Source organism: Poecilia mexicana, unplaced genomic scaffold (assembly GCF_051168715.1).
Source record: "Poecilia mexicana isolate PSO_F unplaced genomic scaffold, ASM5116871v1 scaffold_3, whole genome shotgun sequence".
In the NCBI taxonomy this organism is placed as follows: domain Eukaryota; kingdom Metazoa; phylum Chordata; class Actinopteri; order Cyprinodontiformes; family Poeciliidae; genus Poecilia; species Poecilia mexicana.
In genome coordinates this window covers 17,348,546-17,366,010 of record NW_028263372.1, presented here as the reverse complement: position 1 = coordinate 17,366,010, position 17,465 = coordinate 17,348,546, and the positions used below count along the sequence as shown (strand labels likewise).

The 17,465-nt window shown below is 44.2% G+C and overlaps 1 protein-coding gene across 5 annotated transcripts in view; it reads left to right on the top strand.

Annotated features, from left to right (window-relative positions):
* Window positions 1–17,465, top strand: part of cbfa2t3 (CBFA2/RUNX1 partner transcriptional co-repressor 3) — a 42,466-nt gene that overhangs the window by 11,734 nt on the left and 13,267 nt on the right. For all 5 annotated transcript variants that reach the window (XM_015004054.2, XM_015004043.2, XM_015004035.2 and 2 more), the window contains exons 2-5: window positions 12,760–12,915; window positions 15,230–15,471; window positions 15,599–15,688; window positions 16,895–17,076. In XM_015004054.2, coding sequence (XP_014859540.1) covers window positions 12,760–12,915; window positions 15,230–15,471; window positions 15,599–15,688; window positions 16,895–17,076 — 670 coding nt within the window. The remainder of the gene's footprint in view (window positions 1–12,759; window positions 12,916–15,229; window positions 15,472–15,598; window positions 15,689–16,894; window positions 17,077–17,465) is intronic.

Sequence of the window (17,465 nt, the reverse complement as noted above, 5' to 3'; positions counted from 1 at the left end):
CCTCACTCAGCTGTCATCTCTGTGGGTGTTGGTTGGTTTGCAAAGGAGGAGGTGATTGATCCGATTAGGCCATTGTTGCGTTAAAAAAAAAAAAAAAAAGCATTATAAAGGAATTCTTGTGTCACATTTATGCAAGTAATAATAGCAAGGTCATTGTGCAAAAACAATCAAATTCTTTTCACTTGTTTAGTGACATTTAAAACTTTTCAGTGAATACTTCTGTGGTGCTGCTGTGACAAAGAGTTGCTCAGTGTGTTTTAGGACTGCACCATTAATATCATCATTGCAATATCGGTGCGCGCAATGTTATTATTGCAAAGAGCTGTTTGGAATGCGATATATGTTGGCCATTATGTTCCAAGTGTCAGCAACTCCTGCTTTGCATACTAATAAGACATTTAGCCTGTTGGATGAAGTCTCACTGCAGTAGATGCCTACACACGTTACAGAGAACAGTGCTTCGTAAAACAGTCACATGGAGAGGTGTGTATGCATTGTAATGACAGATGGGAAATAGAGAAACAGAGAAGTGGAGAGGTCGTCTATCTGTGTCAACTGATACCATTCTTGCAATATTTTGTAATATTGTGCAACAATTGCACACGTCGTACATTTGTTCTTGCGTATGCGTTGTCTGAACAAGTGAAACAAACATTCACATTCAATCTATAAACAACAACAACAAAAAAACAAAGTGATTGACAGAACTGCGTACTTCATGTTTGTGTTTGTGGCAATCAGGAATACTGGGATTCATTTTCATCTTATTAGCTGATATCAGGACGTTTACACAATGTGGTCTCCAGTGCATAAATATGTGCTGTTGTGTTTTTTTTTTTTTTTTTTGGTAAATAAGGAGTTGCAGAGAGTTTGCCAAAAAGCTGGGTTCAGAAGTGCTTTGAATGTTGAAACATTTTCCACTTGTTGGGTCTGAGTGTGAACTCATAAAACCACTGAAGGCTCTGACGCTAGGTTGTGTTTGACTGGAGACGTTAACCATAATGTCATTGGTATTCTTTTCATTTATTACATAAAGGGAGATGAATTGTTGAGCAGGACTGGAGCTCCAGGTTGTTTCTAAGTTTGATGTTACAATACAGATATGTCAAAAATATTATTTGTTTTGTGTAAATATGGTAGCAGTATATGAGGTGACGATCCTGGGGGTTAATGTTATCCTGCTATGAAGCCTCCTGCTGAGAAAGAGCAGTCAGGTTCTGGCTGCCTCGGTCCTCGTCCTTGTGTGTGTAGCTGTATGCTGGTCTGCTCTGCCCTGGTCCACATGTGTTTGATATTATTGCGACAAGGCTGCCCAGCCTCTCTGGGGAGACTGAGGATGTCAGAGACCAGAGTCGAGAAGCGAGGCAGCTTCCCAACATCTGATGGAATGAGAAACACACTCTCTGGATGCTTGGCCCGCTGACGGCTCAGCGTGGGAGCCAAGCAGAGGGCGGAGGCCAAGCAGAGCCACAATCGTGTGTTAGGAGTATCACTCTTTCTCTCTTTACACTTTTCACTGCGGGGACGTGTGGGATCGAACACAGCGCACACGCGGTCATGATTTCTGCTGCTTTCTCCAGATTACCAATCCTGAAGAAACTAAAAATGCTAAAACGCATAACCTACTGACAGCTGCAGGCTAAGAAAAACACATCCTCCTCCTCCCTTCCTCATCTTGTGCCAGATTCACCTCCTGCTCTCTGTCCTCACCTTTTACTTCCTTGCATGCCCGCTGACCTCTGACCCTCCGTCGACCTTCTTTGCCTTCTCTTTCTCAGCCTCCTCGCAGCACCGTCTGCACCGCCCCGCCGACTTCACGGTAGGAAGTGTGTTCAGTTCGGAGTCAGACTGAGGAAACAGCTGGGCTAATCTACAGTAGCACTGGACTCTGTTTTAATCAAGAGGACAGGTCAACAGCGAAAAAGGGAACTTCATATCACCACCCATAACTCGCAAAATGAATCCCTCCCTTCCCCTTTTGCCTCCAACTGAGACCTTTATCACAAGCGAGGGGGGTAAACAAGCAAAAAAAAAAAAAAAAAAAACTGGACATGGACCACTCCAAAGAAATCCTCTCGCTGGAAATCTTAGGAAGTGCTGCAACGGCGGAGCGTGCAGCCGCAGAGTGGGAAGGAAGGCATGTCTGTCACGTTCGCTCTGTTTGTCTCCTTACATTATTTGCAAAATTAAAAATGCCGTTATCTCCTGGAAACAGATCCTGTGCCACACAGATGGTTCCGTCTCTTCAAATGGGAAGCTGAGCCACTGAGTGCCGTTGTGTTACCAGTTAGTCGCACAGACCTTAATCTCGGCTCCAGCCTTCCTTCCTCTCTCTCTCTCCACACTCGCACACACACACACACACACACACACACACACGCACACACACACACACACACAAAAAGCACATTCAGACAAACTGAATCCTTTGACATAAATGTATTGTCCCTCTAAACGTTTTAACAGCGTACAGACACATGCACTGCACTAAAGAGAGGTCACAGATTTTTCGAATGTGTCAAAGAGTGGCAGTCACTTTGATGAGCAAGTTATAACTAACATTACAACTTTAGCGCCATTAAACGGTTCTGCTTGCGGTCAGTTTCAATTAAATAAAACTGAGTTTTACTGGGCTGGTGTCATACACAGCTGGTATGCTTTACTGCGTTTCCATCTTCAAAGTCTAAACGTCACAACAGTGACCCATATGAACTCTGAGCGTAGGCAAAAATCAAACAGATGATAAAAGACCAGAATGACTTCTTCAGTACTTTAACTTTTAAATGTATTTAATTTGCATGTAGGTCAGATTAATAGATGTCTCCAATCTGACTTTGAGTTTTCACTCCAGATTTTGCACACAAAGTAGGGGCGCATGGAAACATTGTGGAACTGTAAGCAAAGAAAGAGTCAGAAAATATATTAATCATAATCAGTGTCGCCACTGCAGTTTTTACCAGTAGTTTTGGAAAACCATGTTTTCCTGATATGGAGTAATATGTCGAGGCACAGAGAATACATACAGATATTACAGATTCGTAACTTACTTATTCTTGACAGAAAGAATCACAATATAAAGTCGTACGTTTTCTTTGTCATTCACCTTGAACTTAATTTAAGACTTGACACTCCCACACAATTTCTAGGTGACATTTTTATGCCCTTTGGATCCATATATTTAGCAAATCTAAACAAAATTCAATAAAGATAAGTTTCCTCGTTGTGGCAGGGTGCTCAATGTAAACTTTCTGTCCGTGACATAGCAGTGGGCCGTATTAATTAGTCAATTATTTTGTGTAATCGGCATGTTATTGGCACATCAGTTGTCCTCTTTCTTCCCCCAGCTCACTCTATTTTTTGGGAGTTTTTTTTATTTATTATTATTTCTTTGTGGTGGTGGCGGCGTCCTGTAGTCGGATTGTGTCCCGGAGGAATAGCTGGTATTTATTTTGGCAGCTTCCAGCATGAGCAGGCTGTAGGCTAAATGGAGAAACTGTCAAAGCTCCTCTCTAACCTGTCACTTAAATACACCCCACCCCTCCTCTCTGCAGTCCACCACATTTCTTAGTGGTTTGTATATGTGTGTGTGTGTCTGTGTGTGTGTGTGTGTGTGTGTGTGTGTGTGTGTGGGGAACCGGGGGGGCGGCTGTGAAAACTATGGGATCTGATGATGCACAGCGCCCTACCAGCCAACGCCTGGCTAATGTCAGCCACTTTTGTTGGTGTGCCTGCAGGCCAAATGAAGAGGTATGAGAGAGCTGGCAGGCTGGGGAGCAGTTCAGGCTGCAGACAGTTTTGTCAGCGCTGACAGCTCCACAGTGACAGAGCAGACATTTAACACAGAATGAAATGAAATACAAGACATCAAGCTGGAGAATGACTAATCTCCTGTTTGTTTTCCTGCCTTAGCGGTTAGTGACAGCTCTGTGTCAGGCTTTACCGCCACACAAAGCGGTTCAACATGCAAAGAGTCGGGGGTCTGAAACGAGATGAAAAGATGCTGCGTTTGCTGTGATGCGCGTGTTGCCAGGGTCTAATCTGAGACTTCTGTGCTCCATAAATCAGCAGGCAGCGGCGGTGATGTAAGAACAAACAGAGCCGCTCTCTCCGCTGCAGCTGGCTCGAACGGGGGAGAGGAATAAAACGGAGGGAAAGCGAGAACAGGACAGCAGCTGTCAGGCCTCCGTCGCACACCTGTCACACAGGAAGCCAGCATCGGCCACCGTTTCCTGGACACACCTCCTCAAACACCCCTCCTGGAAGGAACGGAGGGAGGACATCTGCTGCCAGGGAGAGACACCGAAAAGATCAACACAGGCATGTTCTAAGGATGAAGGATACGAGCCATATAACCCCGAGGAAAATGCTTCTCAAGCCGTCCTCGCTGTTTCACGCGTGTGTGTGTGTGTGTGTGTGTGTGTGTGTGTGTGTGTGTGTGTGTGTGTGTGTGTGTGTGTGTGTGTGTGTGTGTGTGTGTGTGTGTGTGTGTGTGTGTGTGTGAGTGGATGCAGCTTGCGCGGTCTGGAGGATGTTTGTGTTAGAAGCAGAGCTCTGTGACGGAAGGGTCACTCTGTGGAGACTCCCCTCTAAACTCTCCCACAAATACAGTAAGCTCCCCGTGCCCTAAAACTTTACAGTGGGACATTTCCCACGGTTGCTCCTCTCAGCCGCCCCTCCGGCCCCCGCCTCCCGCCTCTCCTGTGACCAATGCGAAGTAATCCAGATGTGGCTCACAGATGTAGCACAGCTCTCTTTGCTCAGTCTATATGTCATCTTTCCCCCAGCATCCTTCCTCACTCAGCCCACAGCCTCGGCCTGCAGACCCCGCCGATGTGAACAGGAGGTGATATCACCCGGTGCTGCTGACGAGGCGCTCGCAGCTATTGTCTCCTGGTTGTCTTCTCCTCCCAGCCTCCAGAACTGCACTGTTGTGGCTGCTGGCAAGAAAAAAAAAACAAAAAAAAAAAACTCTTCTTTGTTTGTCAGGCTTGTCAGGCTGGGTCCTCAGGAGGCTCCCCTTACCCTATTCCCAGGCTGCCCTTCATGCTGCCTGTGTGCAATTAACAGAGTAATTAAAAGCCTGATGAGCTAATAGGCGTTGGCTCAGGCTGCAGGTGTTTGGATGGGGGAGATCGTTTGGTGGGAATGCGCTCAGCGCAACATGCTTGGACAATTATGAAACAATATTTTTACGGTGTGTGTGGATTAAAAGATTCCTTGATAAATAGATTAAGTTTCTTGTGGACTTGGAGCTACTACTACCACATTCAAGGACCTTACGTCCCGCTTTTTTTTCCCGTTAAAAATATCTGCATCATGAAACAGTGGAATTTTGTTTACACAGTTGTTTGAATAGAAGTTGCAATCAGCAGTTCAGACTTTCCAAAACAGAAAAAAACAGAAGGCTTAGGAAAAAGTTTACACCATTAAAAAAAGGATATTTAATTAAATATTGTAATTACGCTAAAATAAAAATGTCTCTATGGTATAATAGTTTTTAAATTTAATGTTCAAGGTAATTGCATTTCAACAAGTTTTAGTATTTTATTTTGTAACAGAATTTGTCTGAATGTTTTGGTTCTGTCAGCTAGTTGCTGTGTGTGACATCAAGCTGGAGACAGTAAGCCCGATACATTCATCTGGGTTGTATTTTGAACTAATACATCAGCTTAATGAAAGATTAAAATGTTTTATGCTGAAACAGTTTCTGTGTTGGACCAAGAAACCTACAGTCAAACCTGCTAACTAGTGAAACTTTAGAGCTGTTAAACAGTCATTGCAATAATTGGTACAGCTTAGCTGTTTTTGCCAGAGAAAATGCAAGACAAGATTTTTTTAAATTATTACAGTTTCAACTAATCAACTTCTATTTTAGACATTACATGGTCTTCATAATTGTACTACATTTTAAACGGATAGGAATTTGATTACCTACCAAAGTTTTGTTAGTTACATTATAACTTGATTGTATCGGTAGTGCATCACTTGTAACCATAGGTTATCAAACCTTATTTTATTTTCACACTTATCAAAATTAATAGTAAAAAAAAAAAAAGTCTTACTGTCAGGATATTGAACGAAAATAGTTCAGATTTGTCCCCAACACCACCTCCCTGGGTCGATTTCTGCTTCTTAAACCATTATTACCTCACATACCTTTACATTATTCAACAAGTTTCGTCACGTGGCCCAGAACCTAGACACTTTTACACAACTGTATGAACACAACACTAGACAGTAAGATAATGTATGTCTCGACTGATGGAGCTCATCGGAGAAGAAATGGAGAACAGAAAGTCTGATCAAATGTTAGTTTACGACAGCCTGAGGCTGAGCTCTCAGCTGGCAAAATTAGACTCACAGCTGACAAGATTAAGAGGAGAGGATGTAAATGAGTGGGAACAAAGGAGAGGTTTTTTTTTCCCCCCATCATCCAGAGCAGAAGCTACAATTCTACTTTTCTCTTATGTCTGTCTGTCTCTCTGATCCCAGATGCAAACAAACTCACATAGTAATGTCCTCATGTGTGTGTTTCTGTCTTGTTTCCGCCCCCATATGTGCCCCCACCTCTCCTCTCTCTGCCTGTCCCTACCCTCACCCCCTCCCCGCTTTGTGGCAGCTGTGCTGGTGATGGCTGTGCGCCCGTGGTGCAAGCTGGCTGTGGGGTCCCAGGTGGCCCACATGACAGTTATTGATGTTCAGGTGTTCAGCTTTTCTCACACAGGGGCCCTGGAGCCACACACACACACACACACGCACACACACACACACACACACACCCCCCCACACACACACACACACACACCCACACACACACACACACCAACACACACGCAGAGATACATTAAGAACTAAAACACACGCAAGGATGCTCCCGAATGTAGTTCACATGAATACACAGAATACATGCTAGTAGTCATGTTCTTGGAGTATTATGCAGTTAAACTGCATTTTCTGTATATTAGTGCCAGGGAAGTGTAAACAACACACTAACAAGTACAACTGAGACTTTGGGCTTGCAGCTGCAAACTTGTCTGGAGAGAATTACAGTTTTCAGTCTGATGTAAAAAAAAAAAAAACATGCTTCATAAGAAAGCATACAGGCCAGCTTGCAGTATGGAAGCTAATGGGGAATTTTCTGTGCACACACGTGTGATGGAGTAGCCAGTGTCGGTACCAGTGCCCTGCGCAGTCCTAACAAAGTCCAGATGTGTCTGGCTAGTTGAGGAGTTGTTCTTGGCACGGCTTGCCTCGGCCAAATGTCACAAATACTTTCCTTTATTTAGGAATGGCTCTGGGTTTAGTGGCTGGAGAAAAAAAAAGAAGAAGAAGGCGAGGATAGATGGATGGCTGGAGCGAGAGAGGGAAAGAGCGATGGGAGGAGAGGTAGATGAAAAGAGTCTAATAAATGATTAGCAACGTAGGACAGGAGAGCAAAGAGGAGGCGTGGGGGGAGCAAGAGAAAACATGAAGAGGGACAGAAGATAGGGAGGGAGGAGAGAGGGAGGCGGGTGGGGAGGCAGAAACAGCTCCAGTCTAGCATCTGGATTTTATTAGCAGCCGTTGGGAAAATCTGAAAAGGAAGTTTTTTCTCCGTGAGCACGTCGGCAGCAGTGATATGCTGCACATAACCACTTCACTGCCGACAAGAGGAGCCAGGCCCTCCCAAAGGAGAACAGATGGTCGCTAGAACTTCAATACAATTACATCAACAGCTCTCGCAGATATAAGCTCGGTATGACAGAATCCCTGCAGCTTGGTGAGACAGAAATACAACTCCTCTAACCTTAGCACCTATGGCCCCGGATAAATTGCCTTTGATTCATCATTCCCTCCCCGCTTGTCCTCAAGGTAGTCCTGCTTTTCTTGCCAGTTTAACCAATAAAAGAAGATCTGAATGCATTTGATTTGAAAAAGCTGGTGACCTCTTGGTGATTTGATTGCTGTAATCTGATCAAAGACAGGATGGATTTTTTTTTTTTCAATGCTTAGTGGGAAGAACAGATGACCCCCCACCCGACACACACACACACACACACGCGCACACACACACACACACACACACACACACACACACACACACACACGCAACCCCGCTACCCCAGTCCTTCCATTCCCCAGCTTTGTTTTTGTGCTCAACGTGTTTGTTCAGCGGGCTCTGTGTACTGCCACAGCGATTCTTAAGTAACACGGGAAAATGTCTGTGTTTGTGTCCTCAACAAAAGGGTTTATTTTTTGTTGGGTTTTTTTGTAAATTTTATAAGCAAAAAAATTGATTTTCCACCACAGGAACAGCCTGTTTTAGAGATTGGAGTGAAGTAGCCGAAATGCATTAACTTACACAGACAAACATCTAAAAGCATGTGCAAGTACTGCTCTGTCTCCCACCCTGTTATTAGTGAGGGCTGTAAAGACTCCGAACTCCAAATCAGCACAAGATGAACCAGAGTCTGCGATCTCGCTGCAAGAGCGGCTTCCTGTGCAGATATATGAAAGGATATAAACACATTCCCATCTCACCTGTAATAGAATCCAAACTCTGTCAGATAGCAGGCGTGTTTTAAAACACAAAACTCATTGGCAGATGTAGAAAGCATGCTTGTTTGTGCTCTTTGTAGCTGTCAGATGGTGTTTTGGTTCTGGGCCAACTGCATTGTTTCTCCTAAAAATGTCATTTTCTGCCTGTAAGAAAAAGTGGGCGGTTCTGCACCCATAAGTCTCATGTCCAGGGGACAGAGCTACAATCCCCAAATGTTTTGATATAAAGACCTTAGGGGGGGACGGCAGGGGGGGCTTATTCTCTGTTTGTGTGGACTCCACAGCGGCCTGATAGGGAACAGATGTGGAAAGGCAGGCGGCTGGGCAGCCAGCCAGAGCAGCTGGGAGAAATTAAAAACAACAGCATTCCTGGAGACTGGGGGAATTACAGTGGGAGGCGGGAGCAAGAGACGGAGAGAGAGAGAGAAAAAGAGAGAGAGAGAGACAGGGAGTTTGAGGCCTATGTGGTCACCGACGGAGTCTCTGTGGAGTACAAGAGATTGAATAGGCGAGGGGGTTTTAAGGGAACTGTTCTGCAGCGGTTAGCCAGAGCTAATAAGCTGCAGCTGCATTTTCAGTGGAAATGCATATGGGCATGCACACATGTACATTGCATAGAGTCCACACACAAAATGAGATGTACAATGAGTTTAAATCCATCCTCAGAAGGGCAGTCTAATGTGAAGCGATTTGTACACATATGTTTGTCTTGTCTCCAATGAGAGCTTGTGTCTTTAAATCTTTAATGAGATTCCAGAAGGACTTCAGAAAGTTTGAGAAACCCACCGAACTGCGCACATCCAGTTGTTCGGCGTGCTCTCTGCGGTTTAGTGCCTCTTGCAGCGAATTGTTTTTCATCTCGTTTCATCATGGCACACGGGGAGAGCAGAAGACAGAGAACATTTTTAGAACGCAGACTGCAGACTGCTTCTTTGGTGAGCAATCTTTTAGCCCCGATTACGTCAAACCGTACAGACATACAGCTGTTCTCAGAGTCTGAGAAACACAGACAAACAAGCACAGGCAGCAGCAGCAGCAGCAGCAAGGTAGGTAATGATTGTACCACGCTGGTTTATTTTCAGCCTAATATGCAGGAGTATTTAGGACAGATGGCAGTAGAATTGAGTGGATCTATTTTCGCCCGCATTGGTTTCAAAGTGGCTCCTTTCAGACGTACATGTTCGAAAAGCTACACCTGAACCTCCAAAACAGGTCAACTTCTGCAGGTGATTCGCTTCTCCTCTTTTTTGGTGTACGGCTTTTGTTCTCCAGCACAAAGCAAAGCACGGTGGAATCACAGGTGGTCACAGATGGGGTTTCAGACCGAGCAGACTTCCTAATGTATTAAAAGTAAAATCCAGAGCATGATGTGCATGTGTGTCCTGTCTCTGGAGCTGGTCAGATTAAACAGCTGTCCATAATCCCGCGGTGGGGGCAGACAGACAGGATGGTCCCCTTATCCTTTCCTTTCCTGTTTCTTTTCCTTTCCTTTCCTTTCTCCTGCATCATTTGTTCATCAAAGTATAACTGTATGTATTCAAACTAACAAACATGGGCACAGGTGTCACAATCTGACTTCGTAAACACAACAAAGTCACTGAAGGTGTGACAAATCTACCATCTTGGACGTCTGCTTTTGCATGTAACCCTGTATTGAAGAATGGTTGCATCTATTTATGGCAGCTGACCCCCCGTCTGCCTCTGTTTTGCGTGTTTATGTTGAGAGCGTCTGGCATGGGCCAAACAGCCGAGCACCCCTCGTGTTCTTGGGGGATCACTGTGTCAATGGCCCTCGTACAACATACTCCAGTGTGGCGCTCTTTAAATACAGACACCAGCTGTTGAATGCTGCTACACGAGCTCTCAGAAATAGGCTTACTGCGAGCTGAGGCCAACTGACATGGTGGCGGTGGGGGTGGGGGTGTTTTAGAGAAACAGATGAAATCAAAAACAAATTATGCGAAGGTGATTTAATGACAGCGGATACATTCATAGAGGAATATATACACGCAGGATTTAAACAGCGTAAAAGGTCAGGACTCTTTAGGTCATTTACCTCAACGGTTTAGGTTCTCTTTTTATTTGTAGAGGTTCAAGAGATTGTCTCCGAAGCCACCAAGAGGACAATGATGACAGATGCTTTTTTTTTTTTTAATATGATGTTTTGAATGTGACATTTTGAAAATATTAAAGGGAAATGTATTTTTGGTCCTGTTGTAGAGAAGGCAGCGAGAAAATGATCAGCCATCCCTCAGTGTTGTCCCGAGTTTCAGGTTTTAAATTTTCAGGTGTGCATGTACATCTCCAGAAATCAAATGGTTATCATTTTATTTTATACTATAACACAAAATAAAGAAAACAATTAGGGAATTTAATGTACGTAAACAGTTCAGCTTGGTTTACTGATATGTGCCATTGATTAGTTTTCCTGCAATATCATCTCATATTTCTGTTTTTAATCTTCCCTGTATAACAAATTGAGAAATACCAGCTGCCATAACAAATGAGAAATAAAATGCTTTATTCTTCTAAGGCTTACAAATGCTTTATAAATCAGATTCTGTACATGCAAACAATAGATTTTTCTTTTCAGATTTTTTTAAATTGCAAAAATGAATTTTGACATCAGTTTCAGTAAGATTTTTTTTGTGTGCATTATTTAACTTATTTACTAATGTAAGGATATAGCTTTTTGTTGATCATTAGGTTCTCAGTTAGGTTAGGTTCTCAGTAACAAATTGTGATCTTTCAATCATTTTTTCACATGGTAGATAGTTAAAATGATATTAAAAACAGATGTTCATTGACTCACATATAGTGCATGTCCAGAAGAAGGAAGAAAAGAGAATATTTGACTTTATTTGCGCTACTTTGACTGATAACGCCTTACCACAGAGACGAAAACAAAAGAAAATACAAATAGCATTTAAAATTTATGCGTTCGCTCACAGTGTCTCAGCAGAAGAATCGTCAAATGGCCCATTAAGTCTACTCTGTGCTCACATCTGTTTTTATAAGTTAGAATAATGACTTCCCTGCACAAGTTTTTATGATACATGTTTATATTCATTTAGTAAATATATGCAGCATTTATTGTGAGCAAACCACCCATGTATGTCCTGATCCATCCGGTGCATAATTAAAAATGCACTTTATTCCATTGGTTTTTCTATGTACGGAGCAGAGTCACAACCTGTTTTCCATCCTTCTCAAGGGGCTGAAAAAGTCATCACACTCTGTGCTCAGGTTTGCAATGCAGGAGGATCTGGTTCCAGCAGCTGCACCGACAGGTGGACACAAGCATCAAGACTAGTCAACGCTCCATAGATAGATGCAGATTGAGTTTACGTTCATGCATGCTGCGTTGTGTTTGACAGTGATTTTCTACAAACTCCATAGAACCGTACCCAATCCAGGAGCCTGAAAGGCGCCGGTGGCTGCAGCAGGTCCCACCTTGTGTTGCATTTTCTCTGCTGTCAGTCGCTGCACCGTCCACCGCCTTCACGCTGCAGAGCTTGGCCTTGCCTTGTTTGGTCCTGGCAGCATGTCTGGCAGGAGACAGAGAAGCCTCTGGTAGCAAGACAGAACTCTGCTGAAAGCCAGTCTCAGTGATGGACAGCAGCAGATCCAGCTGCACTTGTCACTGGCTGTCAAGCCGGCTGTCTAGGCAGGGGAATGAGAAGGGACAGGCGGTGTGCGTGTGTGTGTGTGTGTGTGTGTGTGTGTGTGTGTGTGTGCGTGTGTGTGTGTGTGTGTGTGCGTGTGTGTGTGTCCGGGGGTTGGAGGTTACAGTGGGGTACTTGAAGGGTGGGGTTAGTGGGGTGCTCTGATTGGGATGTCATTGCTACATGGATTGTGTATGTGTGAAGGAGAGAGCGTGAGGGAAGAGGGGGGCAGCGAGGAGCGCTGATCTCAGTTAGCAGCAGCTGAGAGGGAGAGCAGGTGTTACTGTGGGTCTCTCAGGCCCCATGAATCTCCAACAAGAAAGACAATACAAGTTTGGATCCATTTCCACTCTCCGCATTGATCTCCTTTAGCTCTTTGCATGAGGCTTTTTGGTTTAAGGAAACAATCGATGGCTCGCAGGTGAAAATGTCAGTGCTCTCCTCTCTTTTAACCAGCTGTCTCCTCCCAGCACAGATTCTGGTTTTACAAAAACCGGAGCTCCATTTTTAACCTGTTTATGTGTTGTTTTTTTTCTTTTCTTCTTCCGTGTGGCAGGTAGCAGAGTGCAGAAGGCTGGAACGATGCCAGATTCACCTGCGGATGTGAAAACCCAGCCCAGGTCTACCCCGCCTACCATGCCTCCTCCACCCCCGGCTGTGAGTCAAGCAACAAGTCGCAACGCCTCGTTCACACCGGCCACCAGTAAATCAAGTAAGACTCCCTCGTGTGCAACGATGCGAAGTTGTTACTACAAAATTGCATCCAGTGATCCATCCTTGTTGTGTTGTGACTTATTTGGCTGACTGATGCTTAATCCAGAGTTATTTTATGTGCTGTTAGGTGGATGTTTTCTTCAGAAGGTCTTTAAAAACAGGCAGATTTGAGAGAAAAACAGAGACAGGTGATATATCAGTGACCGAGCAGCTCACTGGGGATGAGACATCGAACTTTTTGGAAGAAGAACTGGCAATAATTAACAAACAATTAAACTAAAAGTATGTTTCCCAGAGTATATTTTGGAAAAGATATTGATGCAGAAAACAACAGACCAAAAACATGAAATCAGCATTTTCCAAACTGTTACAAACAGCAGTTTTAAAGTTTGGGGCCTGCTTTGAGCTGTTTGCGTGTTTCTCTTTTCATTGTTGCTTCTGCTTATTTGTACTTGTTCAGCTTGTTTTTATCATTTTCAACCCAATTATACTGGGAATGAAAAGGAAGTGACATTCCGCTGACATTTCATCCAAGCCTTATATCGTACCACGAAACCCGGCTGGGGCTCTTTCCAATGTAGTCTTCTAAAATCTGCTTATAATATACTGTAAGATATAAATGTGGTACTATTAGTTCAATATTTAAATTGTACAAGTAGGAGTTTGCCTTGATTTGATCAGTGGGTCATGCAGCATGAAAGCCATTTGGTTCAAATAAACCAACCAGTAATCGAAGTGGTGTGTTATTTCAAATATTTCACAAAATATTATACAAACTGATCTAATCGAGAGTCAGATGTAAGCATATTATATGTATTTCTCTCTTCATAAGTTGTCAAATATATCTAACTACTAGATATATTTCAGAAAATACCACAATACATTTCCTTGTTGATTTGTTTTCTCCTAAGCTTTGCCCTGTTTCATTTTTCTTGCTGTATTTTACACGCCAGTACCGACCATTTTAACCAGATTATGAAACAAACCAGTCAGCGACACTAAACATGTTGAGTTTCTGTTGCATGCAATATGTCATGCACAATCAACTCTACTGCTTTTCCTTTTACCTAGTTTGATGGTTGTGCGTCTGCATTGAGCGAAAGGAATCCAAAATATTTCTTCCTTCCCATTTCTAGTGAGCAAGTGTTTTGGTCACTTGTGTGTCAGGTGTGTCTCTCATGGCATTTGTCTGTCTTTAGGTGGCAATAATGCCCTTGCTGGCGGGACAAGTGTCTTTTGGTGTGCATTGTTTATCAGCTGGTCAGGCGGCGGGTTAGTAGAAGGGACATCAGGCGTTCTTTCTTCCCTATATAGCAACGTCAGGCCGTGTTGTTTCACCTGTTGCGGCTGGCGGTCAGCAGCGTGGCTCTCTCCTTACGACTCTTCCTCATCTAAAACCAGAACACAAGTGCTGGGATCACATGGGTTAGTCCATATGTGTTCAGGCCTTCGACCCACGGATTAGAGCAACAAGCATGCCTGAGAAGAACCACCACAAGAACAGGCAACAGCTGAAGGTTAAAGACTCCGCTTCTTCCAGAACAAGGGCCAGGTGACGAGGTGCATTTCAAAGAGATGCTGCAGCAGAAATGAAATGATGCTTAGCATGCTGCTGTTGTGAAATGAGTCATGGTTCAATCCTAGTTACATGAGATTTCATGGGGGGAAAAAAACCCAACGAGCCTGCGACGTACAATCGTTTTATAATCCGATACGCATATAGACGCACATAGAAATCGTGACAGATTTGAAGAGCAGCGTTTGAGGGGAAGAGGTCAGGCTCGCTCCCGGGGTATTTACGAGTTTGTTTGGGCTTGCATTAAGAAGCGAACGTGTGCAATCATATACGTGTACGAATGCTGTGTGACTATTCTGAACCCCAAAGCTGCAAATCTACTTTCAGCTGGTGGACATGTGCAGGACCTGATTTAGCAGCACACCTGCTACTGGAATAAAAGTAACACAGCCCACTGGACTATTTTTGGCACCTCTTTAACAAGTTCCTCTTATAGTTGCGCCCTACTGAGTGAGTGAAGAGCAGGGTGGAATACAGGCTAACTCAGGGGCCGATGGAAGGGCTGGAAGGGGTCAAATGGTAGCACTTGTGAGACAGCTGAAGTCCCTGCAAACACACATGCGGCTTGAGGAAAGGTAGTAGAAAGTTGCGACCCCATGGTTGTTTTAAGCATCAAGCATCATGCGGCCATGTATAAGACTGATTTAATTACTACAGTTGTCATCACATCTATTAGACTCCCCATACAGGCAACTGTAATTCACACCCCTGTGTTTTTTTTTTGTTTTTTTTGCAGTGCTGAACGGGAGCAGCCACTCTCCTACCTCGCTAAACGGTGCTCCTTCGACTCCCAATGGCTTCAGTAACGGGCCGGCGATGTCTTCGACGGCCTCCCTGTCCAACCAACAGCTTCCGCCGGCTTGTGGCGCCCGACAACTCTGCAAACTAAAGCGCTTCCTGACCACGCTGCAGCAGTTCGGCAACGACATATCCCCCGAGATTGGGGAGAGAGTGCGCAGCCTCGTGTTAGGACTGGTGGTAGGTTATGCAAACATCTGTTCATTGCAGCCCAGTGTTCCTTTATTGCTTTGATTATCATGTCGGTAAATGTGCTGTGGAAAATTTTAACTGAGTTTAATGTTTCTATCACTTCTGCTTTAAACAGAACTCCACTCTCACCATTGAAGAGTTTCACTCCAAACTTCACGAGGCCACTAACTTCCCACTGAGGCCTTTTGTCATTCCTTTCTTGAAGGTAAAAAATATAATCAATCGTTAGTTAGTTTTTTTCTGTCAAGTGTTGAACATCAGTTCTGATTTAATGAAGCTGCTTAGTGTGGCTCTCCTTTTCGTACCTGAAGCAGAAGCCAAGTGAAATCTGAAAGAGGAGCTAACAACTAACAAACAGCAGGAGCACATTTTTCAATCAGTACCGATGAGGAGCTCCACATATTTTTCTTGCATTTCAATCAAATTCTACACCGAATTTGTTTACACTTCTTCAGTAGTTGTTTATCTCATTACTGTTTTCTTAACTGAGCGGTGGCTGTCATTGCAGCTGACACGCCGTATTTTTAGCATGTTGCCATTTTTGATACGGGCGATTTGAACGACTCTGCATGCAATAATCTAAGGAGACATAAGGCGATGGATGGGACAGCAAAACTCCACAAAACATTTTTTTTTTACTTTTTTACTTCACCGTCGTCTTACCTGGCCTTTGACATGTTAATAGATAAGTCTACATATGTAAGAGATACGTCTCTATGTTAAAAGAATCATGGTATTTCACTCACTGCAGAGATGGCCCAAAGCAGAACTTAATTTGAGGACCCACCTCCAACAAAGCCCACCAGCAGGGCATCGTAAATGAAACTCTGGCCTAATTAAAACCTATATGTAAGCAGTGAGTCTATTTAAGGAATCCATCACTTGTAGCCATCGCTGGTAGGATGTAAATACATCTTTAAAAAGAAAAAGGTGTGAAAGTGTGTGTGAAAGTGTTGGACCTCCTGCCGTGCGATGATCCTTCACATCTGGGATATCGCAGCCATGGCTGTGTTATATCAAGCCGACAGGTCTGAGAGGACTGTTTGACAGCGCTGTTACACACACGTTCACACATAACCCCCCCCACACACAGACACAACACACACAACAGCACAACCCAAAGAGAGCGAGGCACATGGTGGAGGAATGTGTCAGGGTACCTGTCTTATCTCATCCTGTCTCTTCATCTATCACTCTCTCTCTCTCTTTTTACTCCCTCCTTAAGCTTAATCTGGCATCAACCTTCCCCCCATCACCCCACAAACCTAATGTTCCACCAAAGGTTTTAGTTTCTCTTCTCGTCCACTTAGCTCTTCTCCAAAGGTTATTTGATTGAATTTATTATATCTTTCCTGCAACTTCCAACTTGCCTGAGCAGAGATGCCTGTCTTTCCTCTTTTAACCACTAAAGGCAAACCTGCCCCTGCTGCAGAGAGAATTGCTCCACTGTGCCAGACTGGCCAAGCAGACTCCAGCCCAGTATCTGGCTCAGCACGAGCAGCTCCTCCTGGACGCCAATGCTAGCTCGCCTCTCGACTCCTCGGAGATCATGCTGGAGATGAACGAGCACGGCAAGAGAAGGACTCCCGACAGGTGAGGCATTAGGGGCCTGAATGCGCCATCTGAGTGCATTAGTGTTTTTGTCTGAATACCAAGTGAGAGGAAGTGATAAATCCTCTGAGCAAGAGGCAGAAGTCTGGACGGTCGTAATGCCAGCCTGACTTTGCCAGTTGTCTGGGGAGGAGGAGGAGGATAAATACAGAGTAGGGAAAGAGGCAAAATAGAGAGAGAGCTCTGAGAAGCAGGAAGCAAATAAGACAGTTGTGTTAAACTCAATAAAATACAAGCAAGACCGACTCAGGACTGCCCTCCTTTTCTGGTCACTGTTTTCACTCCTCTGCCTGATCTGTTATTCCCCAGCAGCCGTCCATATGTCAAAGATGTGTCCAGATGGTGACGTGCTGCGCGAGGGTGTTGGGAAG